The following is a 25,870-nucleotide window of genomic DNA, read 5'->3' on the forward strand; positions in this document are numbered from 1 at the left end:
GAGAGTCAAAGCTGGGGAGGCCTTTCCCAGGACAAGGACACACTGACCAAGACAGGCAGGGAAAGAGCAGTCTTCCTCCACTCAGTTCTTTGTGATGCCTTTGGCATCCAGGACACACGTCTGCTCATACTCAACTACCCCCCCGCCCCAACCCCTGAAAAAAAAAATTACAATCCAGAAATGACAGAGATGGCTAACTAAGGACTTTATTTCAAACAAAAATTAAAAATAAAAAGTTGAGCGCTATTTCCCTGGGTGTGGGGAAGGGATCAGGCCAAGGAATTCCCTGTGACTAGGCTGATACCCGCATCCACAGGAGGGGTCATGACCCTTCCCCTCCCCACCCCTGGGATGGGGACCCTATGCCAGAGTCCACCCAGCAAGGGGAACTCGGCCTGGGCCAGTCGCTGGGAGGGGACAGAGTTGGGCAGCAGCACGGCCAAAGGCCAACCACAGGATCAAGTCCTAAGTACCAAGAACCTACTCCCCCCCCACCCCCCCTCAGGACCCAGAACAGAGTAAGGATGGCCTGTGGAAAGAACCTCTTGGACCCTGGTGAGAAGAAAGGCCCCAGCGCCCCTCACGTCTGTCACCTCTGTTCTCTGGAGGACTGCGAGTCCTGCAGTCTGTCAGATGGTAACAATGACACCACTAGGGGCAGGGAAGCCCCGGCAAGTCTGGGCCCCACAGCTGGCTCTCCCACCCCCAGCAAGCTCTACAGTTACCACATGATCCTCTGTATTTCTTGCCTTCCATTTCCCGTGGGTGGGGTTTCCTGGTTTGGGGTTTCTCAGGCAAGGGCTCTCCCAGGGAGAGTCCTCTGCATTCCCCACCACTCCGGGGCCTGAGAAGGAGGGTGTCACATGATGCCATTGGTGAGGTACTGGAAGCCGTCATAGAGTTTGGTGGTGATAGACCGCATGCTGCCGTCCACCATCTGCTCCACCAGCAGCTGGAGCTGCTCCTCAGTCATGCTCATGTGGAACCGCTCTTTGAGGTTGCGGATGGTGCTGGAGCCATGGAAGCAAGGAAGCTGAGAACCTGGGGAAAGCGGTGAGGGCACAGGGTCACGGATGGCAAGGGGGGGGGCAGTGGTAACAGCTACAGCAGGAAATACAGAGCCAGGGGTAGCTGAAGCGCCCCTTCCCTCCCATATCAGAGAGCTCCCTGACTGTGGATGCAGTTCTGCCTGGGAAGAGATGGGGGCGTTGGGGGGACCCTGTCTTGAGCCCATCTTCATCCCACACTCTTAAGCCCCTCTAGATGAGGGTGTGAGGATAGAGGGGGAGATGGCCGGCACCACATCGCCCCCAGTACGGGCAGAGGGAGCAGTCTCAGGACCCAGAGGAAGGCTGGGAAGAGGGTCTGGGGAAAAGGCCCTGAGCTGGGCACTTATCTGGTCGCAGGCCTCTGCCTATGCTACGTCTGACACTCACAGATGACCTGGGCCACCGTCATCACGGGGCCAGACGGGGATGCTCCCAAGCAACGGCGACAACCTGTGGGGTGGAGGCAGGGATGGGAAGGAGGAGGAGACTGGCAGCTCAGCCCAAGCGTATGCGGCAGCCTTGAGGAGGGGGATGGAGACTAGGGCCCAGAAGAGCTGGCAGAGGAGAGACTCCAGGTGGCAAGGCAAAGAGGGAATGGCTGGGGGGGGGGGTAGATCAAGAAGAGCAGAGAGGAAATACTTTCCGCTCACCGCGAGGAGCGAGTGTTAGGACAGGGAAGGGGCCTGGGGACAGGGCAGTCAGTGGTCAAGGGCCAACAGGGAGGAAAATGGTGACCGGAAATACCTGAGCTGGCAAAGAGCAGAGCCAGAGGGATGGAAGGAAACAAAAAATCAGGGGGCCAAGGGATGGGGAGACAGGGAGGGACCAGGAGGCTGGAGATGGGGCTCTTCTCTCCCTGAGGATGCCTAAGGGGTAGCTTCTGCAGTCTGTACCCCCCCACCCCCTCCCATCCCTGGGACCCAGCTCCACCAGAAACAATGTCCCAAAGGACAAATGGCACCCTCTGGGAAACCGTGCCCCCAGTCTTGAGGTGGAATCCACTTTTTGGAAGTTCTATGCCCTGGGGCCCCAACATTAAGTGGACCCCTGAAGCACTATGGGCACTGGCCTGTCCCCAAACACACGGCCTCTTCCCAGCCCACCTTGCTGCATGATCTCCACGATCTGCACCACTTTATCCATGTGCTTCCGAGCAGCGATCAGTCCCTGCAGCATCAACATCTTGTAGTAGTTGAACATGTCGCCATCCAGGCCCCCCATCACCTGCGAAGGGAGACTTGTGTGTGCATGGGGGCTCACAAGCCAGCCAGGACTTCCTCCATCAGGGCAAGCATGCCAAACTCCGTGACTTCCCCGCTCTCTTATCGGGCAGGAAGCCTCCCAGGACATCTAGCCTCACCCTGACTCGCTGCCATTTCTGTTCTGTTGGTCCCTAATTTGGGGGGAGCCCACAGCTCCCTCTCCCATGACAGAAAGAACACAGTGAGGCACCTCTCCTTCCTGACTCACGTCCACAAACTCTGTGGTCAGCTTAAAGGCTGACGTCTCAAAGCCCAGGTTTCGGGGTGAGCTGGACAGGATGAAGCCAAAGTCGATGTGGATGATGTGGCCTTCTGCATCCAAAAGGATGTTTCCATTGTGTCTGAGGAGGGGGCAGAGGAGAGAAAGAGGCAGTCGTAAGTCTGACTGAGGCAGGAGCCTCAAGCTGCAACACCCTAGCCATGTGATACCAGGTTAGGGGAGCCTCCTGCCAAGTTTGTTGCTGCCTAGAACTCTGGGCCCAACCTCTTACGACCTAAAGCTAATCAGAGGAAAGAAGGGAAATCAGAAAAGTAAACTGCTGTCAAAGGCTCTGGGGTTCGAAATTGCCATCATGATTTTTTTTGAAATTGCTATTATCAACAACTTAAAAACAGTTTAAGAATATCCCCATTTTCCAAAAATCATTCTTCTAGCACCCAAACTGATCCCAACTGAGTAGAGAAGCTGGAAGCAAGGAAAGGTCTCTGTAGCTCCAGCCAACTGTCTTAGAGGCCAAGCCCTTGGCGCAGTGGGAGGCCTCCAGTCAGAACCTACTTACCTGAGTTTTGTTGGTAATTCCTGTCAGCCCACTGCAGAGCAGAGCCCCACCACAAGAGAGCGGGCTGAGGGGAGTTTAAATGTTAAATACTGTGTCGGGGCTCCGAGGAGCAGAGGAGTAGGTTTTAACCATTCGGTAAGGACACTTATGTAAAAAAATCTCAGGAAGCAATTACTAGGGGCTGGCTAGCTGCAGGAAGAAGAGTTAGAGGGAGATAAATCCCAGGTCTTTGTCATTCCCACATGAATGGCCAGCAGGAGGAACAATTAACATGCTAAGCATGTGAGCCTGGCCCATTCAGCATAACCGACCCCCTCCGTGTCAATAGAGGCTTTGTTAGGCTAAGAGCTCCGGGTCTGAAGCCACCTTCTCTAGGTTTGGTCAGACTGGCCAAAAGAGGGGGATGGAGGGAGAACCAGTCCCACCTCAGTCCTTTCCCCTTGGGGAAAGCATTACAATTTTACCAGCACAGGCACAATCTTGGGAGCGAGAAAGGTTCTAGATGTCCTTGTTCAACCTCTCATTTTACAGGTGAGGAAACAGGCCCGGAGAGGAAAAGTGACTTTCGTGTACAAGGCCCCCAGGCTATTGAGGGGCAGCTTATCTCCTAACTGCTCGAGTCCGCTCCAGCTGCAAGGCAGTTTAGTTCGGGGGCTCATTCTGAAGCAGTGAAGACCTCGTGCACCTGATTCCAGTCTGGGGCCTGTTCACTGTTGCCACTTCTTTCCAGTGGCTGATTCCATTCCTGGCTTCACCACATCCATTCCTTTTTCGAGTTATTAGAAAAGGTTTATCAGCTGCCTGCCCCCTCCCCCACTTTAAAGTCTTCCAAACATACTAGTTTTCTACAGGAAAGCCCAGAGGCCTGACTAGGCCCTGCCTCCCTGCCACCCACCTACTCAATCTGGGGCTCAGCACTAGGCTCCCTGGGCCCTGGGCTCAAAATCCTGCCGCTTCAGGGACAGTCTAAAGCTTGCAACCAAACTCCTTACAAATAGTTACATTTCCCATCAGCCTGCACACGCAGAGCCTCTACCGGGCTCACTTACAGGGCTGTCAGGGTAGAATAAGCAGTGGTCCTGAAAGCTCCCTGACCTTTATTTCCCTCACAAGGAGATGCCTGCCTGACAGGGTTTTCATATAAGAACGGCAAGCACTTAATAGATATTAGATTTCTGATAAGCAGCCCTGTGAGTTAGATCTTCATGTGCTGCCATGTCACTGGGAACCCAACGAGCAGAGGCCATCGCATCTCAGCCTTTTCAGGGCACTGCCCCCTGCCCAGTGAAAGGCACGACTTGTGGGAGCGTTCTGGGTGCTGACCCTGAGTCACTGTCTGGAGACAGTCTTAGAAAGCAAGACCCCAGGCGGCGTAATTATCTGTCCGACATGCTCGCCTATACGTGAAGCCGGACCTCACAAAGGTCCATGTGATATTGGAAGAAATGACTGCTCTCAGCACAAGAGATACTTAAAAGTTTTGAAATTCACATGTTGGAACAAGAAGGAGAGTTCAGCGCTGGGAGTTGCAACTGTACATCCACCACGTTCCTCATACCCATCTTCTCTTTTCTGCTCTTGGTGGCCCCCGCTACCCTCGGGCCAGGCCTCAGGACCTCCTGCTTTATGGAAGACCCAGTTACATCCACCCTCACTCTCTGTGTCCTGGGGGCAGTCACTAAACACAGACTGGATCTTGTCACTCCTCTGCCTGCAAAATAAAGCCCTTCTGACCTGACCTCAGCTTACCTATGAAGCCACTGCCCACCACCCTGCCAGGCAGCACACTGCGCTGTCTCCTCACCTGGAGCATCCTCCCCCCACAGCTTTCTCGGTCCTCACTGCCTTTGTCCCTGAAGACCCTGCTCGCTCAAACCCTTGCTCCTCCCAGAAGTCTTCCACTTCTTTGCCCCTGTACCCAGGCACTAATCAGTCTGCCTTCCTGCTTAATGGCACACGAACAAGTCTCTGCTTAAAACGTGTTGTTCATTCCACTGTTACATCTAGGCCACGGCAGGTGATGAAGAGTGAGAACTCTCAAGAAGGGACAAGGTTAGGATAAGGAGTTCACCCACCTGTCCTTCACTTGCAGTAGGTAGCAGACCAAGCAATAGCCAGCACAACTTTGTACAAAATTGCGCTGCGCACTGAGGAATGCCTCAGTGGTGTAACTGCCATGCTCCTGCAGGAAGTAATCGAGCAAGGAGAGCTGTGACTGCTTCTTCACCTGGTGAATGGACACAGCGTTGACCACTGGTTCAATCATGCCACTGTCAGCAGAAATCACAAGGATCTTGTATGGCTTGATCCACAGGGGCACTCGCTCCTGCTCCCAAATGGACTGTGGGGAGACACAGGGGCATGCAACTATCATCTTTCCAAACCAGGGGAGGAGGCTAAAATCCACCCCCTGTCCCCGGAGCCCAACCTCTGACAGTTCCCATCTTTGTGGCCTTGGATTCTAGGCCATCAAGTGAGTAAAACCCATTGATTCCCCCTGAGGACCAGGAGTTCTGAAAGAAGTCCAGGGCTCGACAAGATACAGGGAAGTATATGAGAAAAGGCGGCGTGTAGGTTGAAAGCCCCAAAAAGGCAGGGAGGATGGGAAACCACACTGACACCTCACAGACACAGAGAATGTGAGCCATTAATCCAAATTCAAATAATAGAAGACAGAAAAGGATTTAGGTCCAGAGAAAGCCTCTTAAGAAAATGACAATATTTATAGAAAGAATAGGATTAACAGGTAAAGTTGCTTGCAGATGACCAATCCAAAGGTTCAGGGGATCGACATCTCAGCACACTGCAAACCAGCTGCCACAGACCAGTTAGGAGACTAAAGGACAAATCCAGCCTCCCGAGTTCAGAGATCACAGCAGGTGCAGGTCACGAACGGGCCACGAGGGGTCGCCGTGGAGCTGTTCCTGTGGCTGTACTTCCTGGGGAAGTACCCTGGGGAAGGAGCACCAGCTTTCGAGGGAGCTGCATCCAGTTTAGACCTGGGCAGGAAGCTGGTCCCCAGCAGAGCTCCCTGTGGAACCACCTGCGTAACAACCTGTGTGCTCACCTCAGCTGGGCTGAGTTCCCCTTCTTCCTCCCCCCCTCTCTTACCTGCAGTTGCTTCAACACCTGGAAGGCCAGGAGCTCCTGCCGAAGGTCATCCCCACACTTGACAATGACCGACAGGAGGCGCCAATTGGGGAGGTGGCCATAGGGGGAGCCCTCTCTGATTCGCCTGTGAAGAAAGAAGCAAAGGGTGTCAAAGGGTTGAGGACAGGAGAGGACAGACATCGCTTCCGCCTGAAGTCCAAACCAAACTCCCACAGGCAAGGACCCGATGCCTGGGAGCCTGATAGTTTGGGAGATTGGCGGACAACACAGATGCCACGGTGAGTACCTGAGGCCACCTCCAAGCTTTGGGAGGGGCCCAGGGACCACAGCCACCCGACTCACCTTACTTTCTCCTGCCAGGGCTCTTTGAGAGCAACTGCAGAAGGGTCTTCCGGGTCTCGTCTGAAGGCTGTGGGGGTGTGAGCCAGCTGCTCCGAGAGCCGCCGTCTAGCAGGAAGAAACTATATCATTTGCTTGGAGGAGTTACCCCAGAGCCTCATGTCCCTGTCTATGCCGGCATTTCCTGCACTCTTTCCTTGATTCTGGGCACACAGAGATAGAAACCTGGGCTGAGAGTTTTGCTAACCTGGTGGTCTGCAATCATGTTGCAATGCAGGTTACCAGGCCCTCCCCATTTCTTGACCAAGACTCTGATTCAGATCAGGTGTGGCTCCAGCATCTGCATTTCCAGCAAGCTCTCCTCCCTCTCCCTTGGTTTTGACACGTGTAGTCCTCAGACCCATTCCAAGAAATGCTGCTCTTAAATGTAACTTCCTTCCATGGTAGCCCAGTAATTTCTCAACCTGTACCTTCACTGCCTCAAGTTTGGCGGCCTCAGGACAACGATGGAGTAAGGAGAGAGAAGAGGGAAAGAGAGGCAGGCTGACAGGAAAGGACAGAGACAGGCAGTGCCTGAGAGGGAGGAAGAACGTGGGGCAGGGTGGTCTGGCCATACCGGATGTCCCCTGCTGCTATGAACACAGGCTCCTTGCTCTCCTGGCTGGTTATGCTGTCCACAGAGAACTGGGAGATGTTGTCACAGCTGTTGGTGTGCACTTCAGGGAGCTGGGAGAGCAGGGGACCACAGGTCAGAAGCGCCAAACACAGGCCTCACTTCTGTCACCTGCTCCTCCAGTCACTCTACACGCTTGCCGCCTCTGCGTCATGATCGCTCCCCCACTTCTGGACTCTGTTCCAGAAAGCCTGCCCTGCTTCCACGCCACCCTCACCGCTTGGACCCCAAATGCCTGGGCACTCACACGGGCCTTACAGCAATGTTTCCCTAAGTGCGAACTACCTCATCAGAATCACCTGGAATGCTGCTAAAATGCAGACTGCCATATCCCGCCATCGATCTGAAGTAGAATTACTGGGAATGGGATCTGGAAGCCTGCATTTTTAACAAGTTGTCCAGAAGACCCCAGAGTGATCAGGTTTGCACATCACCGCCACGACCACCAGAGAAGGCTGGACTTTGGCCCTTTACGAGGAGTTCTCCCTGGCTACAGCTGCATTCTCCCGTAGGGTCCAGAACTAGGCCCCTCTGACCATTTCTTCAGTCTCAGCCATTCAGTCTAATCTCCCCATCTCTCTCAAATACAAAATATTCCACCAGACCCCGACTCCACTCAGCACTTACTGCACACTGCCTTGTTGTATATCCTATAAACAGATTTTTTCCCCTTAAATGTCTGCGTCCAATCTCCTAATTGGACTGTAAGCTCAAGGACAGAGAGTCTGTCTTCACAAAGTGACATCTGGTTGTGTCACAGTCCTACATAAAATGCGGCTCTGGCTCTTCACGAGCCCAGCACAGAGTCCAAGTTTCCTTCCACAGTTGATAGGATCTTTCCTACAATGTGGCTCATGCCAACCTTTCCAGCCTCCTTCTTCACCACTTACACCCACACAGCACATCACAGCCACACATAACGTCCTTCAGTTCCTCAACTGAGCCCAGCTGTCTCGTCCTCCAGTCTGCACATTTGCTATTCCCTCTGCTGGGAATGGTCTGTCCAGTGAGTCCAGTGACCCATCTTTAGGGCCCCGCTGACATATTTCCTCCTCAGGAAATCATATGGGGTGTGCCCAGGCCCAAGTCTGGAGTAAGTCCGACCCCCACCCTCAGGGGCTGCCTAACGCCCCGCTCCCTGCAGCACAACCTGGATCTCACCATACTATAGCTACCTGCTGACTGGTTTTGTTCCCTCTCTTTTTAGGTCATAAACTCCTTGTGGGCAGGGGCCACCTTGTTCACTAGTCCACAGTACTCTAGGCTGGCACAAACAAGGCTCTCCATAAATACTTTTTGAAGGAATGAATGTATGACTTATTATTCTCTACTTCCCTAAGACAACTTTATATAGCAGATGTTCAATAAATATTTTAAGTTTCCCTCCCTTGGGCTTAGAAGTTCATCCTTATACTTAACCTAAATTCCTTCTGCAGGAAAATGAGCTCCACCTGAACAGTCCAGACTAGTGGTGTTCAGGGCTTTCACCCTCATCCCCATGGGCACCTGCCTCAGGGTGTGTGGCCTTGTCTCAAATACAATGAAAGCTCCTGAAGAACGGGTGCTGGGCCCCAGTACCACCTCCAGGGAGCTCCCTCACCTCCACCTGCAGCTCGCCTATGTCATCCACCGACCAGGCCTCATCATCATTGTCATAGTTGGGCACAGTGCTGAAGCTGCCTGCCCGCTGCTCATGGGTGATACCGCATTCGGGCAGGTTCTCCACAGACCGTGTGCTCCGAATTCGGTTCTCGGGTATCCGGGCAGGAACGTTGGTGGTGTCGAAGTTTTCACATTCAAGGACTTCCACATAGATCAGGTAGGGAGCCTGGAGGGGAGGTGTGTGTGTGAGAACAGTATTTCCAACTTCCCTCCACCACCGTCCCCCAAATCTCAACTCTGCTAACACAGTCCTTCCAGCTGCCCACTCCTAGCTCCAACCCTCACCTGTCAGTCCCTTGACACTATGAATGCCATATTCAGGGCAGGAACTTGTCCTGTGAACACGCATTTCAAGAATTTGGGTGAGAGAGTGCACAGGTCTTTAAAATGTTTCAGCTGATGGGCACCTGGGTGGCTCAGTCTGTTAAGCGTCTGCCTTTGGCTCAGGTCATGATCCCAGGGTCCTGGGATCGAGCCCCACATTGGGCTCCCTGCTCTGCAGGATGTCTGTTCTCCCTCTGCCCCTCCTCCCACTCGTTCTCTCAATCTCTCTCTCTCTCTCCAATATATAAATAAATAAAATCTTAAAAATAAAAAATGTTTCAGCTGAGCTCCAACATGTACAGATGATACACTTGGGCAAAACTATCAATTACCACCTTCAGAGAGGCCTAGAAGCCTATCTGGGGGCTTGTCCTAAAGACAGACAGAGACTGGGGAAAAATGAGGCACTGCTCCAAGCAGGGTCCTAATCCTCAACACTTCTGAAAAAGAATCTGAACCATTAGGACTCATTCCAATCAGCAGACAGCTAAGTCTCTCCAACATGAGTCCGGCATCCTTCTCTCCTTCTACCTTCCCACTCTGATCAGAAAAGGTCTTGGAAACAAGAGATTTATTTCTCTACTCCCACTGTCATTGTAGCTGGAAAGCCTAAGGGTTATGGAAGGGCTAGGGAAGAGCTACCAAAGGGCTGGAACGAGACTGGTGAGTAACTCTCTCCCGAGACATGGGAAGGAAGAGGCAAGCTGAAAAGATTAGGCCTTTTTGGTCCAAAAAACAAGGCCCAAGAAGGGGGACAAGAGGGCCCTCAGAATCACAACAGCACTGAGATAAAGTCAAGATTGACACGTGCGCATGAACCGTGGAGGCCAGGATGTTGGTGGGGCATCCCTGAGTGTATACACGGGAACCTGGACAACCATGGGAGAAGAGTCAAATAGGAGGTAGGGTTTGGGTCAGAGCCCACCTACCTTGTCCTTGGAGTTGAGGACAACAGCCTGGGTGTGGGGCACGCGGACCACGTGGTGGTCAAAGCCAGCAGTGGGCAGCCAGACTCGGGCAGGGAGCTTATGGTTGAGCAGGGAGAGCTCTGAGATCAGCCGCTGTGTTTTCTGCTCCTTGGTGGGGAGCGTGGCCAGCCGCTTGCCAATTGCCATCAGGGACTTGATGAATTCTCGCTCAGGAGCCAGTCTGACAGGCTACAGGGGATTGGGTCAAAGTAAAAGACGGTAAATAAACCACAGAAAAAAGTGGCCCACCCACTTAATCACTCCTGGCCACGGATCCCAATGTCTGGAGAACTCTAGGGAAGGAGCTACCTTTCAGCACTGGTGGGAGGTCCCACCACTCCACCCCTGACAGCTTCAGCTGGGAATAGGTAGAAAAGCCAGCACACTCCTCCACAGGCTGATTCTTGAGGGTGAAGGGGGTGTGAACCTGTGTCACTGGGAGGTACCTCTCTTCTCTTGGACCTGAGTTTGTTACGAACTGTCCCAAGGCTTCGAGATGGGTGGAGGGACAACATCAAGAGAGAAGAGCTGCTTATACCTGACACGCTTCACTTATCTCCAGGTCCTTGGGCTGAGTCTCTGCTAAGGGGCTCTGCCAGTGGCCCACAAGGCTAAGGAGGGGCGTTCTGAGTCACTACGTCTCCTTTCAAGGACTTACTCCATTCAAATGACTTTTGTTACCTTTCATAGCATCCCCCTGTCCACCCCACAATCTCTTACAAGGGGTCAGTGCACATGCACGGGATGTGAAGGGGATGAACAGACTTTGCATTAATGAGGGAACAATCAACAGGGACAGAAAAAGCAGATGGAGGGAGGGAGGTGTGGGGATTGGGTGGAGAAAGCAATAGCTCCTTTCTGCCCTTGACAAGGGCCCTGAGGGTCTGTCTCTTTCAGTGATTCCTCCTTAGGTCCTCTTCCCCTACCTCTCAGGGACAGGCTCCCCATATTAACTCCCTGCTGTGAGCCTGGCTCCTCAGGCTGGGCACTTCATCATTCCCAGAAAGGTCCATCTGGGCAGTGAGATGAGGGTGGGGGAAAAGATGGATACAAAGAAGGGCTCTTTTCCCAGCCTAAGTCCTTCTACCATTAGGAGTACTTTATCAAGGTGGCCACTGCCAGCATCCCCATCCCAGCTCCCCTCAGCTAGATAAGAACAATATTTCTTCTTATAGAAACAGTATTTCACTCACCAGGCCTTTCTCTCCCTCTCTGTGGGTCCTGCTTAGTTTCCTGAGAACTGAGAATTTCTACCCTCACTCCCTCACACTGCAAAAAAGAGCTTCTTTTGAAAGCTGGGTAGTACCAGGCCCATCTCTGCATGTGCAAAGAGCCAGGGTTCAAAGGAATAGCTCATCTCTCAGGCTCTGCCCCACTGGGGGCTGGCTCAGGGTCCCATATAATAATGAAACAGGATGTCGGAATCAATCAGGGATGCTCTGGGAGACCGGGTTGAAAAGAGATCAAGACAGGAAGACAGTAGAACTGGGCTTCTGTGGTCCCTGGAAATATCCCAGGGGCCTCATGGAGAAAGCAAAAGAAAGGAAGAGGAAATCTGGAAACTCACTCCTTCATTCATTCTGATCCCCTAATCCATCCAATCAGGTGGCAAATAGTCACTGTTCCAAGGACCCTCCACCCCAACCAATTCAGTCATCTCAGATTAGAAAAGGCAGAATTCCTTCCCATCCTCAAATCAGCATTTGGGTTGGGGGCCCCTACGTTCCTTCAGCATGTTGGAGATGCGACCCCAGGCCTCGAGAGAGGCTCTGCCACATGGGAGGAGATAGGAATCATGATTGAAAGGGGATCAGCACAGAACGGAGAAAACTGATTGGGTAGACAAATCAAAAAGAAAATGTAAAAAAATCATCCAAACTCCCAGAGGGTCCAGCATTTCCTCTCACGTCTCTGCCCAGCAACAAGGTCTGAGACCCTGTGGGACCAGAGGGTCAGGGGTTAGTCCAGAGGGAACAAGAAAGGAGAATGCGGATTAAGGAACCTCCTGGGCAGTGAGCTGGGAAAGGGAAGAACTCAGACCTGGAAGAAAGATGGTTGAAGCTAAAAAAGAAAACCGGCTTTTGGGAGGTAAAACTTTCCTTCAGGCCAAATCCTGTTTGTGTTTGGGGTCTGCTCCCCCAGCACAGGGCCTAGCATTTAGAAGAACCAAATAAATATTTGATGGTCTGATGGCAGAAGCCATAGGGAAAGGGTCCTGGGTGGGAGAAATAGGATCCTGGGGGTTTCTGCCAAGAAGTTCTTGGCTCCAATCCAGGGGTAAATTCTACCTCTCTCCCAGCTGTTTGCTCTAGAGACCCAGGAACTGGGGGCTGAGTCGCACTGCATCCCAGCTGCGTCTGGGAGAAGGATAGAGCACAACGAAGCCTGGGCTCAGGGCACTGGTGACAAAGGGCAGGGGACTCCTCCAGGCTGGGGAGCCCTGGGAGGGAGGGGCTGATCTCCCAGGAAGAAAAGGGATCTTTTAACTCAAGCCTTGGCCTGGGGACGGAGAGGAAATGCGGCCACAGCGGGGGAGCCTGCCACCCAGTCCCAGCCTGGCCCCACTTACGGAACTGAATGAATTATCAATACTCTCGGTGCTGGAGGAGAGCTCCTGGGAAAGGGCCAGAGGGCAAGGGGAGGAGGAGGGGCAGGGAGGGAGGGGAGAGAGACAAAGGCAAAGAATTTAGCTCCAACTTGGATCATAACTGCTTCTCTCATGTATCTCTACCTGGCTGCTTTAATGACAGAAAGTCAACCCAGAAACACCACTTGCCCAAATTCTTGACCCTTGTAGGAGACAATGGAGAGCTGGCTCAGACTGTGAGGTCAGAAGAAGGGCTGAAGAGACAGAAGACCTCGGCTTTTCACTTTGTCCCCTTCTCTCCTTGCCTGCACCAAGCTCTCCCTCTAGGGCAGACCCTACAGCTGGGTGCCTCAGGGCGGTAACTGCACTGCCAAGCTGCCCGCTTTCTCTTCAGCCACTCACATGCTCCTACCCAAACCCTTCTCTGTGGAAACCACCACAAAGGAACTGAATTTAACAAGCTGCATGGCCCCCATACTGGAAAGCCTGCTTTCCTCCAGCTTCTTGCAAATGTCAGGGAGGAAGCAGAAGAGCTAAACTTTCAGTGCCAGGGGTGTCTCCTTTCCAATCAGCCTCATTATCATCCTGGGATGGCCAGTCCCAACCTTGAGCCATGTGATGAAGGACACCCCAGAGCCATGAGCATGACACCTCTGGGCTAGATGCTGCTGGGCATAAAGGATGGATGACTCTCCTCCTATCTACTCAACCTCCGCAGGGTTCCAATCAGGCTATTTCGTGCCACACTCAGTAAATTACAATTTTTGGACCTCAGTTGGGAAGCTGGTCCTAGCTGCATCCACCTGTGAAAGCTGAGCAGCTGAGCAGAAGCTGTCCAGGTCCCAGCCTAGGAGATTTATCTAAATCTCACCCCATGCCTGTGTCTTACTGGTGTCCGTGAGCAAAAACAGGGGAAAGGGCTGGTGGTCAAACTCGCCTTCAGCAGTTCTACTGCAGCTCGTGCACGGGCCCATCCTGGGTTCTGTCCACCAAGGTCTCCCAGGGCAGGGAGAAGGGTGCACAAACATGTAGGAGGGCAGGGGCCTGGACTTAGAGACAAAGTCCTGAGAGCTCCCACAGCAGGAGGACATTAGTTACTGAGCTTCTACTCTGCAATCAGTATTTCAAGCACCTACTTAATTCCATTCCATGGTTTACATTCTCTTCTAGCTGGAGGTCCTATAGTCAGGTCATTCCTTGAAGAATCTGAGGAGAGGGGCACTTGGAGGGAGAAGGCAGGTCAAATACTCTCCCAAGGCAACAACTCCTCTGCTTTGGGTAGAGGTGGACAGAACTGAGGCAGTGAGGATGCCAGAGCCTATTCTGACTTAGGGGTTCAATCTCTATCCATGAGCTGGTTGGGGAAGGAACAGCAGGGAGGGTACCGCTCTGTGAGCAATGCTCCAGCTGATTCTTCCACAGACGGGTCCCGTCTGACTCATTAGTAGCCTTGGGGGAAGGGAGGTATATCATGATCTGTTCCTCTCTCCTACTCTGTAGGCTTGAGTCACTCACACTGAGTCAGCTCCAGGAGAAAAGCTGAGGCCAAGAAGCTGACATCACACCACATCAGGCTGGAAGGCCCACTGGGGCTTCCAGTGTGACATGCAGCAGATTTCTCTGTACAAAGGTTATAGTCCTTAAAAGACAAAGCTGATCTACTACGAGTGTCATTATGTGGGGCAGGGTGTGGGGTGGGGGTGGTACCTAAATCATCTCTGTTCCCTGGGCCCCCACTCTAGGCCAAAATGTTTACCATTTGGTTACTAATGGGAAGAAAGACTACCTGAGCAGAGTCCTCCAATTAGGCTGACAAAAACTGCTTTGAAGTGGCAGGCTTCGGGGGCGGAAATGGTGGGGGCTGGGAGAAATCCATGCTAGAGTCCTTGGCTTATAGTGGAGAATGTGAAAGATCCATCATTAAGAGAAAAGAGAACCCTGTGTGAGATCTGGGCAGAAAAGGACTGTGCAGGGAGACTCCGGGCAGGAAGAGAACTGCACGGGCAGCCGGGGCCTCTTCTCTGTGGCCTCACTTTACCCTCCAGAGCTTCTCTTTAGATAATTATGTGCTTTATTTAGTAAGCTGTAGACTTCCTCCTTACATGCAGGAAACAGCTTCTCAAGAGAGTCACAAACTCCACCAAAAAACTGTTAGAACTGATAAATTCAGTAAAGTTTCAGTATACAAAATTGAGAGTCACATACTAAGCGGACTCTTAGATACTGGAGTCTCCACATTACAAGTTCTTGGAGGGAAGAGCCACACTTTATCCTTCATCCTTCACTGCCTCTGGCAAGGGCTGTGCACGTGGTACAAGCTCATTTGCTGAGTGAATGAATGTTGCATAACGGGGGAGGAGGAGGAGCAGAAGGAGGAAAACCAATTCCCTTGGTATTTGGGGAACAAAAGCCTTGAAAGACGTATCCTCAAATTGCCAAAGGGGTTTAGACAGACCTCTGTGCCAAAGACTCCAATGCTGAGACCCCTAGAGATATTCATATTTATTCTCTCACTCCTGCTTTCACGTTTCCTAAGGTCGCACAGTGGATTCAGGTGTCTCATTCTGCCAGCATCAGATAACCTAGGAATGCCTAGGGATCTGGTATCTCCTTCCTTTCCTGGATCTAATAACCCATGATAAGGAGCCAGGTTGGGAAGAATGGCAGCCAGAGAAGCCACTCCAGAGGATTTAAGCTCTCACAGAATACCTGTGTCTCAGAGTCACCCATAATCCCATCCTGGGAAGGAGTTAGATCCAAGGAAGAGGGACCAAGAACCAGCACAGAGTAGGCCCGAGGCCTCAGCTTTTCTGGTCCTAAGATGACAACTACCAAATGCATATAGAGAAAAGCCATGCCTGACAGGAGGCACAAAGGGGTGCATTTGCAGCTGCTCACACACATACTGCTACAGGCTTGACCCCAAGAGAAGGAGCTCCCAAACCCTTCAGGGCCTTAGTCCCACCAGATGTGGATGATTCTTCTTGTTCTGCAACGACCTCTGTTCATGACTTTGAACTTCCCTGCAAGCTCAACCAGAAAAGAAAATGGTTCATTTTGGTTCTGAGAACCGTTGGGCTCTTCTGCCTGTGCATGGAATTGTGGAAACCTAGATGGCTAGGGCCTAGGCCATTCTTCCCCAAGCAGACTCTGACAGCTGAGGGCCTGGGAATGCAGATGCTGAGAAATAAGCAAGATGGCTCAGCTGAATGATTAAAAGCACCAGCTGTGATCTGAGGCCTAGCTGAGGGACCCTGGGCAAATCACCTCACCTCTCTAAACTTGTCTCTTCAATGGTAAAATAATCCCTGTCTCTTAGGACTGTTGAGGATGAAACGTAAAGTACTTGGCACAATGCTTGGCATCTAATAAGTGCCCAACAAATGTTAGCTCTTTTAGCTTCACTATTATTATCATAACAAAACCCCAAATTTCCAGAAAGCAGGCTCTGTAGTCTCCCTCCGTCCTGCCTTTTCCCTTCCCTAGTCACTCTGATTGAAAGAAGCTGAAAAGAAGTCCCATTGTACCAAAACTGTGGGTGAGTTATGTGCCCCACAGGGGCAGATGCCAGCACCATGGCTATATGCATTTTCCAACAAGTGCAAATTCCTTGCTCTTTTCTCCCTTCTTTCCTAGGCTGGGCTGGCAGCCAGGATGAGAGCTGGGCCAGTGGTGAGTCACAGGGGGGGACTGGGGCATCATTGTCTGGCTGGGACCAGGTCACTGACACTTAGTTGTCCAGTGGCAACTTCCCAAGCTATCTGTCCAGACATGGAATGGAAGGTGGGCATAACCTACTGATGTGCTTATCTCCTCCCTGCTCTGGACACCCCAACTGCTCCTGCAGCCTGCTCTTCTTTCCAGCCTTCAGGTCTCTGACTAGACTCTGGGCATGCCCAAGATTTACTCTACAGCAAGACCACTTCCCTCTTCCCTTCGTGCTTCTCCCAAATGCTAAGACATCCCTTCCCCTGAGGAAAGGCGGGCGCGAGGGCATTCTGCAGATACCTCAGTGATAGGGAATGAATCTTACTCTTAAGTCAACAAAAAGCAGGATCTTTGGAGAGTGGGGCAGAGGGATTATGAGGAGGAGTGACCAGGAGAATGAAGTTAAGGCTCTATTTAATACGCCGCCCCCCAGCACACACACCATCCCTTTTCCTCCCTGATGGCTGCTACTCTGAGAGGTTCTGGTAGATATCCCAGGTCTCAAGTCAGGGTGGGGAGGGTCTCTGTCACAGTTCTCAGTAAGTAAGTAGTTAATGGAATGGCAGTGAAGTTGAGTAAAAACAACTGGACAGAGTCAGGAGTGTCAGCCTTGCTATTAGCTACATGACCTGAGGCAAGTCACTTCTATCTCTCTAGGTCTCTGAGTTCTTTGTAAAATGAGACAGTGGGAATACATGAATTCTAAGGTCTTTTTCCAATCTGACATCCCATGCTTTTATCAGTGAAATGAAACAGAGGGAAGGAGAGAAAAGGACAGAGGAACTATATATCAGACATCCTGTCTCCATGCCATCTTGCCCCACTGCCCCTCCCAGGCATTTTACCTCATCCTCATTTTCCACTTTAGGGTTGCTGGCCGTTCGTTTCAGGTTGCTGCTGAGACTTATGCTGGCGGTAGCATCAGACTTAGAGCGTTGGTGAGTCCTCTTAGAGGGAGACAGCCCCATGTCAGGGGCTGGGCTCAAGGAAGGCAGCTCCCTCTTCCGGTGAGCTGGCTTTAGCTCATCTGAGAGGATCAGCTTCCGGAGCTTGGTCCCACGGGAGTGTCGCTGAGTGGAAATGTGCATGTCTGAAGAGTAGGCCCCAAGCAACAGGGCGCACTGGAGGGAAAAGTTAATGCTCTGGCGGCAGCGATGGACTATGTAGGGCTTGATGGCATCACCCACGTCCTCATCCATGTGGATGTACATGTTAAGCAACTGGGGCAGATAGAAATCCACATCCTCGTTGCGAAAGCAGAAGAGCCGGTTGCCGATGTAGGCTTGTACTCCAGGCTCCTTGGAGTTGTACAGGTATGAAATGGCCATGGAGATGTCAAATAGTTTTGACTCAAATAGCCTCAGCAGCCAGGACTGTTTGGCTGAGTTGTTCTGCCGCCGCCTCCTTGCTCCCTTGGCTGTGCCCGAGGCCACAGTGGCCCCCATTTCATCTTCCTCCTCCCTTATCTGGGCAGGTGGATCGTCCAGGCAACGGATTGCACTGTCCAAAACATCCCCATTGACCAGCTCCAGTTGGGTGTCTGTGCTAGATACAGCCATACCTCCATGCAAGAGCTTGACTTGCTCCAGCACCTCCTGGCAGGCCTTCTGGGCCACCTCACGGTCAATCACTGATAGTTCCCCGACCCCCTCTGTGATGACGCCTAGCAAGGAACCCCCATTATTCCCTGGCGGGCCAGGAGTGGGCTCACAAGTTGGCTTCAGGGGGGCAGGTTCCACCACCATGTCTCCCATGGCCACAGCCAGACTTCGAGCTTCCAAGCTACAGGAGGAAGGAGGGAGAAAGGAACAGAAAGGGAGACACATATACACACTGGTTAGTGGTGCCATCCTCAGGTCTTCCTTTCGTCCACCATGAAACCTTCCCAGGCCCCTCCTCTCTTTTGTCTTCCTGGACTCCTTCAAAATCAGATGAGAAGTCATCTCCCACGAAGCCTTCCCTGACTAGCTCCACTGCTGATCGCCACATTACTCTTCCTTCCTTCTGCACTTAGCTATCAGCTTAGCCTCTGTTCCTACCTTGCATTTGCAAAATGCTGCTTTATACGTTTTGTTTACATAGGTTTACGAATCTTCAGGTAGACTGGGAAGCAATTCTGGTCTTATTTCCTTGTCCCTAACTCTTCACTATCTTGTGTTCTTCTTGTGTCTCCCTTGACACGCCTGCCAATAACCTTTCTCTTTTCCTCTTTAAATTGTATTTCCTTACCATATAACACTCCAGACACAGGTCCTAAGCATCTCACCTCCATTTAGTATCAAAGTCTATTTTTTTTTAAGTTTTATTTATTTATTTATTTTTTTAAAAAAGATTTTATTTATTTGACAGAGAGAGACACAGCGAGAGAGGGAACACAAGCAGGGGGAGTGGGAGAGGGAGAAGCAGGCTCCCCGCAGAGCAGGGAGCCCGATGCGGGGCTCGATCCCAGGACCCTGGGATCATGGCCTGAGCCGAAGGCAGCCGCTCAACCGACTGAGCCACCCAGGCGCCCTTAAGTTTTATTTTTATTTAAGTAATCTCTACACCCAATGTGGGGCTCGATCAAACTCAAGACCCTGAGATCAGGAGTCCCACGCTCTTCCGACTGAACCAGCCTGACACCTCCCAGTATCCAAGTCCTGATATGTTCCTCTAGTCACCTTCCCTTCAGACTCAAAGTTCCCAAGGAATAAGGGCCAGCAAATACCATCCAGGCTTCACTGAGAAGAAAACAGCTCTAAAACAACCATCAACAACCCCGTTGAAGTGTGCCATTTCTCTGCTTGTCTGACTTCATGATATCATTCCCTCTTTCTCTAGTGCCATAGCAGTTAAGTATAGTGGAAAGACTGCTGAACTTGGAGTCAAATGGGGTGAGATTCAAGATCCTGGCTCTGCCATTATGAGATGTGTAAACTTATGCAAACCACATATCTTCTGCGTTTCAGTTTCCTCCACTGCAAAATGGGAAAAACTTATCTACTTCTCACTGTTGCTGTGGGGGAAAACATCATGAGTGTAGAAGGATCTAGCACAGTCCCTGGCACACAGCAGTACTCAATAAATATTGGGTGAATCCTAATCACCTAACAAGTTAGTAAACAGTGTATATGCGTACGAGTGTGTGCGCACACACATATACTGTTTATAAGGAAAGTGAATTAGCATTACATTTGTTGTCTAAGAATCTCCCAAAACATTTATAACAGCCCTCTCCTACCCCAACACTACTTTCTCCATTATCATACACACAGCCCAAGAACTGGAAAGGCTGGGAGAAGGCAAAAAGAATTTAGCTAGAGCTCATGGGTCTATAACATCCAAAGAACAAGGAGGAACAGGAATCACATCACCAAGAGTCCCTCTCTGGAGTGAGAGAACATTGCTGACAAAAGCCACTGCTCTCCTAGGACGATTCTTCCGAGCCCCACCAAATTTGGATCAGAATCGTGTAGAACGGAAGGAAATTTCAAAGCAAGAACTGGGAGAGGCACACTGTGAATGTCAGATCTACCCAACTCCAGAGTCCGACTGTAGTCAACAACGGGCTCAGAGGCCTCTTCACAAAAACACAAGAGCGAGTCTAAGATAAACTCAAGAGCGTGAGCAAGAGGAAGGCAGGATCTACTGTAGAGTGGAAACGCAGGTAGTTTGCAACCATCAGTGACACTGCCTTTGATGCTAGTGAATCTGGGTGCGTATCACTTTGGGTAGGTGAAAGGAGGCTTCCGATACAAATTCTCTATAATCACTCTGGGAAGCCCCATTTTCCACCGCCACCCTTCCGGTGACTCTTCTTGCACCTCTGAAATGTTAAGAATCAGTTACTCTGCTCTGCCCTATACTGTAGAGCCTAGCTCCCTCCCTCCCAGCAGTCACCACTAAGTCTTGCAGGAAGACAGATGGGGAACTCTTCTGTTCTCAGAGATCACCAAAAAAGGCTAGTTTATCTTTCTCCCAACTCTGTCAAACAAGAAGTTCCCATCCCTGAATTTAATTTCTCTGATGCAGTTTGAGCTTGGTACCAGTAAAAATTTGGCAACTCGTTCATCATGCTCTCTCCTAAAATTAGGCAGAGCCCTCTGAGTAGTAGAACCAGCATGGCTGCCTATGTGGATCTGTCTCTACTCGCAACTTTAGGCTACACAGAAATAATAAGCTTTAATCACTCCTTGCCACACCTTTGCAGGGCACTCTGCACCAGAGGGTCATTCTAATTCAACTGAGACCACCACCTTTTAGGTCTGCTGAAAAACTCACATGATAGCCTCAATCATTTTATACAACCAACTTTTATTTTTCCCTCAATCTCTCTATGCTTGGCAAATCTTTCCCCTTCCCTCTACTCCAGAGACTTCCAAGTTATCAAAAGCTCCTAAAATCCACTTTTCAAAACTTCCAAGGGACATGAAGTTCAGACATCCTCCCATATATAGCACCTCAGACCTCACTAGGATACTCAGCAGATGCCTGCCCCAGCTGACCACAGTTGGGATTATTAGTGGCACCAGGAGGGGAGGGAAGGATGCCGTTATTTATTTTTTTTATCCCAGGGCTCAGCGACGAATCCCGCATCACAGTACTCAGGGGACTTTTCCACCAAACAGATCCCCCATCTCAGTCTTTATTCCCCAGGGAACCAGATGGTGTCAAGAGATGCAGGAAAACTGGACTCCTCTCTAGTGGCTCTGCCACTAGAAACTACCAAATTGGAGCTGGACCTCCCTCGCCTCCCTGAGCCTCAAGGATTGCCTGCATCTGAAACAAGTCATCGGGGGAGGAGGTACTGAGTTGCCAATTTAGACAGTAAGAAATAGGAAAGGGATTCTCCAAAACCTAAGTCCTAATACGGTCTTCAACATCAGTTCATTCATTTTCAAAAGCAAAGACAATATAACTTTGGTAAGTAACCATTCTAAAAAAAGTGAAAGGACTAGAAAGCAAAAGAAAAAAGGAAGAGGTCCTATATTCATCACCCGTCGCCTTGTAAGAGAATAGGAAAAAAGAAAAAAATCCAAACCTTTAATATCAAATGGCTCCTATGCTCTCAAGGACATTCAAACAACTGAGGCTCCACATTTCACACTGGGAGCCTAAACTAGCCTTCCAATTAGATGATGAAGGAACTGAAGAGGCCTCCCCCACCCCAGCCTAGCAGCTGGCTTCTAGGCACTGGGTAGGAGTGGAAGAGTGTTAACAACTGATGGGGCTCCACAGCTAATTGTCTGGGCAGTGTAGGGAATCCTCATCTAAGCATCAGGGGGTTGTTCAGGGCTGAGCACAGCAGTGGCTATAGAGGACAAAGAGGGTGTACATGTTTGTATTCTGTATGACCTAGCATTTAAGTAAATGTCTGCAAAAACTCTAGGGGGAGGGGATGTTTAACCTGGCTTCCTGCTTCTCATCACAAGATTCCAGGCAAAGAACCTTCCAACCCCCTACTGATCTTCATTAAAGGATTTCCTGGATTGGTCTCTGCTAGACAGGACAGTAGAAAGCCCCAAATCAATCCCCTCACCCAGTTAATTCCCTTCTTGGGGGACTAGAAAAATATGGATTGGTTCAGGAAAATCCTCATGTTTTTATAGGTTCCTGTATTTTCATGGAACTGTCTTAAGAGCTCATCTGATTTCCAAGCAGGTAGGAAAGCTCAATTTTCCTCCCTTTGAGATGGATCATGTGAGTTGGAAAAAAGGGTAGTGAAGCCACTATCTTCATCCTACAAGGTGGGTAGTTAAGAGACTGTTACAAGTTCATAGAAAAGAAAGGGAAGTTCACATATGTTATTTACAATTACAGAGGCTTCTAATAAATAAAAATGACTATTATATAAACAAGAAGTGTAAATCCTCTAAAGTTCAATGCTCTTTTGTAACAATTAATAAACCAAGAAATAGAGGCACGAGTATTTTATCCAATGCTATGGTGATAACCTTCAAAAATAAACATTGAGATAATTAAGATGTTAACTCTAAAGGAGGAGTGGGAAGAATGGAAAGGGACTGTTGATTTCATCATAAACTCTTTTTTTTTTTTTTTAATTTATTTCACAGAGAGAGACACAGCGAGAGAGGGAACACAAGCAGGGGGAGTGGGAGAGGGAGAAACAGGCTTCCCACTGAGCAGGGAGCCTGATGTGGGGCTCGATCCCAGGACTCTGGGATCATGACCTGAGCTGAAGGCAGACGCTTAACGACTGAGCTACCCAGGAGCCCCTTCATCATAAACTCTTAAGTACCACTGGATTTATTACCAAGTGCATGTTTGCCTTTGATAATAATTTTCTTTTAAAGATTTTATTTTTTTAAGTAATCTCTACACTCAACGTGGGCTTGAACTTACAAGTCAGAGATCAAGAGTTGTGTGCTCCACCAACTAAGCCAGCCAGGCGCCCCACCTTTGATAATAATTTTTAAAAAGAAGCTGCTCTTCCAAAGAGACTCCGCATAACCCTAGGCTGCTTGTTCTGCTGTTGAGAAGTTCCTCCTCATATCCTAAAGTCTAACTCAAACCTTTCGTTAAAAAGGCCTCAGCTCATCTTTCTCCCTTGACCTCAATGGACAAAGTAGAGATTAAGTGCTACTTTTTTTTCTCATAGAAACCCAGGGACGAACAGTGAGTAGGCTCAGACCCTAGCAGGAATCCCGTAAATGTTTCCCCCAAGGCCCCAGTGGGGGATTGGCATCAGGGAAGAGGGCATTCTTGAGCTAGCAGCAGAAAGGCAGGGAAGGCAGTGGTCTCAGGGTAGCTAAGCCAATATTGAATCAGGCTGAGAAGTCTCTGTGCAGGGCCATGGGAGCTGGTATAAGCAGATTCCAGTCAGACAGCCCAAGCCAGCTCTGGGAGCCCCTGCTGAAACAGACAGATGGCAAAGAAAGTAACTTGTGCACTCACCTCTCTCTGAACTGTTCCTCCCTGCTGCAAGCCCCAAATGCGCTTGGACTAGGCCCTCTCTTGTCTCATGCCAATTACTGAAAGGTTCCTCCCAAACTTCTTCCCCAAATCAAAGAAGCTCAATTTGCTGCTTTGAATGGCATTCAGCAAACACGTTCTCATGCAGCGTGGACCCAGCTCTGAGAATGAAGCAGGGAAACTACTCCTAAAAAGGAGGATGAGGAGACTGCACTCTGGCTAACAATGAAGAGGGAGACAAGGAATAAGTGGGAAGAGGAAGCATGATTACTTTCAAAAAGACTTAGAGTTGGAAGAAAAATGCAACTTCACATGCCCTCTTCACTATCACAGGCCAAGAGAGACATGGCATACAAGGGAGCAACTAGTTTCCCAAGTCCCACTTCACTCCAAGTTCTCTTTCCCAGCCATCTTCCTCAAAGGGCTTTCCCACAAACATACTTTTCCATCTACAGAATCTGGAGTTATGGATCAAGTCCAAGAGGAACAGCACAGGTGGTCAGCAACTTCATGTAGTGGAGAAAAAAGGCAAGGCAGACAAAGGAAGCAGGCCTGGAGCTTGTCTTTCAAATGGACTTATTGCCACAGCTGTCGACTAGAAAGACCCAATAGAGAGATCACAATGAAGGAAAACTCTCAGGTCAGCTAAACCACTACTAAGAAATGCCTTTTCTCTGTGAAACCCAGAATGTTTTATAAACAAATAAACCAAATCTAATTTTTCCCCCAACCCACATGTTACAAGTAGCCCATTACTGCACTGATGCCCACAGAGTGGGCCATTCTCCCAAAAAGGTCACTCTAGAGGTCAAGTGAGGAAGTCACATACTAAATCCAAAAGTCCTGATTCTGAATGTCCATGCTCTCTCTAATGTCTCATGTTCCTTTTCTCAGTTACCCCCAAACCCACCCTAGGCCTAAGCCTTACAGAATCAACCAGAACTATTCCAGTAAGCCACAGACAATAAATTGACTCCTTCTGGATCTGGAGGACACTCTAATCAGTGATCCCTTAAGGACAAGCCTAAAATTAAGTAACCCAAAACAAAATTTCTCACAATCTCACAGTTTCCAGGCAGGCCTGTTCATCCCTCCTAGTGGCTGATCCTGGGTAGTCAACAAAGTGTAATCTGATAGGAACTTCTTCAAAACTTACTCCATCCTTCAGAAACACCCTTCTGTCCAGAAAAGCCTGAGTGAGACAGCTGAGGCTCCCCCCACCAACACATTTTCTTCTTAGTTCAAGATTTAGCTGATCCTGAAATAAGTGGTATGTAGAGATAAAGAATGTGACAGAGAACACAGAAAGACCACAGGGAAAACAGAACCAAGGGTCACAAGGATCAGCAAAATCCTTGAAACGAGAGAGAGAGAAGGTGTCAGAGATGGAAATCCTGAATGGGAAGAGGCACTGTTAGATCTTTTCTATAGGAACAAACCTCCAGAGATTGGGGTATTGAGGAGTGGGAAAAGGGAAGCTAAAGAAAGTTACAGGGATCATAAAGCTCTCTAGAGAAGGGTAAGGATTAAGACCAAAGTACAATGCAAATAGTACTTTGGGAATGACGATGAGGGCCTGAGATTTCTTAAGGGGAGGGGAATAGGCAATTCTTGGAAGCCAGGAGCTGGGTGGGTGGCGGTGAGGTAATGGAATCAGAAACAGAGGAATAGAGGGCCACAGGGAAGAGAGAGCTCAGGGAAATGGGAACCCAGTGCTGGGGTTGCACGGAGACATCGGAGGAAAGGGGCAAAAATAGGAAAAGGGGATGAAGGAGGAGGCTGTGGGAAAGGTTTGGGGCGGAACACAGCTGACGAGGAAGGGCAAACAAGAATGGACATTACAAGAGGTACCCTGATGTGGAAAGGGTTCGTGACTTAGGAGAAAATAATTCGGGACAGAGGCAACAGGGATGGGGGGAGGGGCGGGGGGGATCCCCGGACGGAGGGAGGAGCTAAACAGAAGAGGAAGCCAAAAAAGCAGAGGACCCCAGACTTGAAGGGAAAGGGTGAAGGCACCCGGGGTGCAGCTGCCACCCGGAGGGCAGTTCTGTAGTCAAACCCAGGTGTGGGGGCGGGGGGAGGCTGTGCGGGACAGGGTGGGAGAGGGACCCCCCCACGCACAGGGCCAGGGGGACTCCCAGGGTAGGAGTCGCTTACCTCCTGAGGACCCCCGCGGAGGGGGTGCGGGCGGTCGGGGTCGGGCTGCCGACACCGCCGCCTCAGCAGCAGCGGCCGCTCCCGGGTTCCATTGGCCGCCTGCGCTTCCCTGACAGCGGCCGCGGCGGCTGAGCCAGGCCCCGGCTTAGGGGCTGCCCTCGGCGCCGCCTGAGGGGGCCTTCGCACTGCCTCAAGTTCGACCGGGCCGCACAGCCTCCTCGCCTTCCCTCCGCAAAGCAAGACGAAAATAAAAATTCCCAGTAGGGCTCAATTCTTCTTGTGAGTCCCAGCAACCCTTCTTGGGATATGCCTTCCGGCTTCTCCGACGCTCAGGACCCT

At 50.6% G+C, this 25,870-nt stretch overlaps 1 protein-coding gene across 4 annotated transcripts; it reads right to left on the reverse strand.

The window, feature by feature from the left end:
* Positions 1–190: 190 nt before the first annotated feature.
* PI4KB (phosphatidylinositol 4-kinase beta) lies at positions 191–25,870 on the reverse strand. Of its 4 annotated transcripts, XM_044914169.1 has the most exons (13): positions 25,532–25,870; positions 17,308–18,244; positions 12,737–12,781; positions 10,129–10,356; positions 8,814–9,041; positions 7,157–7,266; positions 6,544–6,648; positions 6,202–6,325; positions 5,166–5,431; positions 2,520–2,652; positions 2,153–2,273; positions 1,437–1,499; positions 502–1,041 (listed from the first exon to the last, which is right to left on the reverse strand). In XM_044914169.1, exons 2-13 carry the CDS (start codon positions 18,214–18,216, stop codon positions 860–862), a joined length of 2,514 nt encoding a protein of 837 aa, XP_044770104.1. In that variant the 5' UTR covers positions 18,217–18,244; positions 25,532–25,870; the 3' UTR covers positions 502–859. The 4 variants fall into 4 exon arrangements, with proteins under 4 accessions (XP_021543690.1, XP_044770104.1, XP_021543691.1 ...); XM_021688015.1 differs by lacking the exon at positions 1,437–1,499 and having other exon boundaries at positions 191–1,041; XM_021688016.2 differs by lacking the exons at positions 1,437–1,499; positions 12,737–12,781.

Source organism: Neomonachus schauinslandi, chromosome 4 (genome assembly GCF_002201575.2).
Source record: "Neomonachus schauinslandi chromosome 4, ASM220157v2, whole genome shotgun sequence".
Lineage (NCBI taxonomy): Eukaryota > Metazoa > Chordata > Mammalia > Carnivora > Phocidae > Neomonachus > Neomonachus schauinslandi.

What these genes read in the sequence shown, in the direction of transcription:
- PI4KB (XM_044914169.1), bottom strand. Translation starts at nt 18,216, where the DNA reads ATGGGAGACATGGTGGTGGAACCTGCCCCCCTGAAGCCAACTTGTGAG. An exon ending in TTGATAATTCATTCAGTTCC is followed by an intron (nt 10,357 to 12,736) that starts GTAAGTGGGGCC and finishes AATCCCCTGTAG; the next exon opens with CCTGTCAGACTGGCTCCTGA. An exon ending in TCCTCAACTCCAAGGACAAG is followed by an intron (nt 9,042 to 10,128) that starts GTAGGTGGGCTC and finishes CCTCCCCTCCAG; the next exon opens with GCTCCCTACCTGATCTATGT.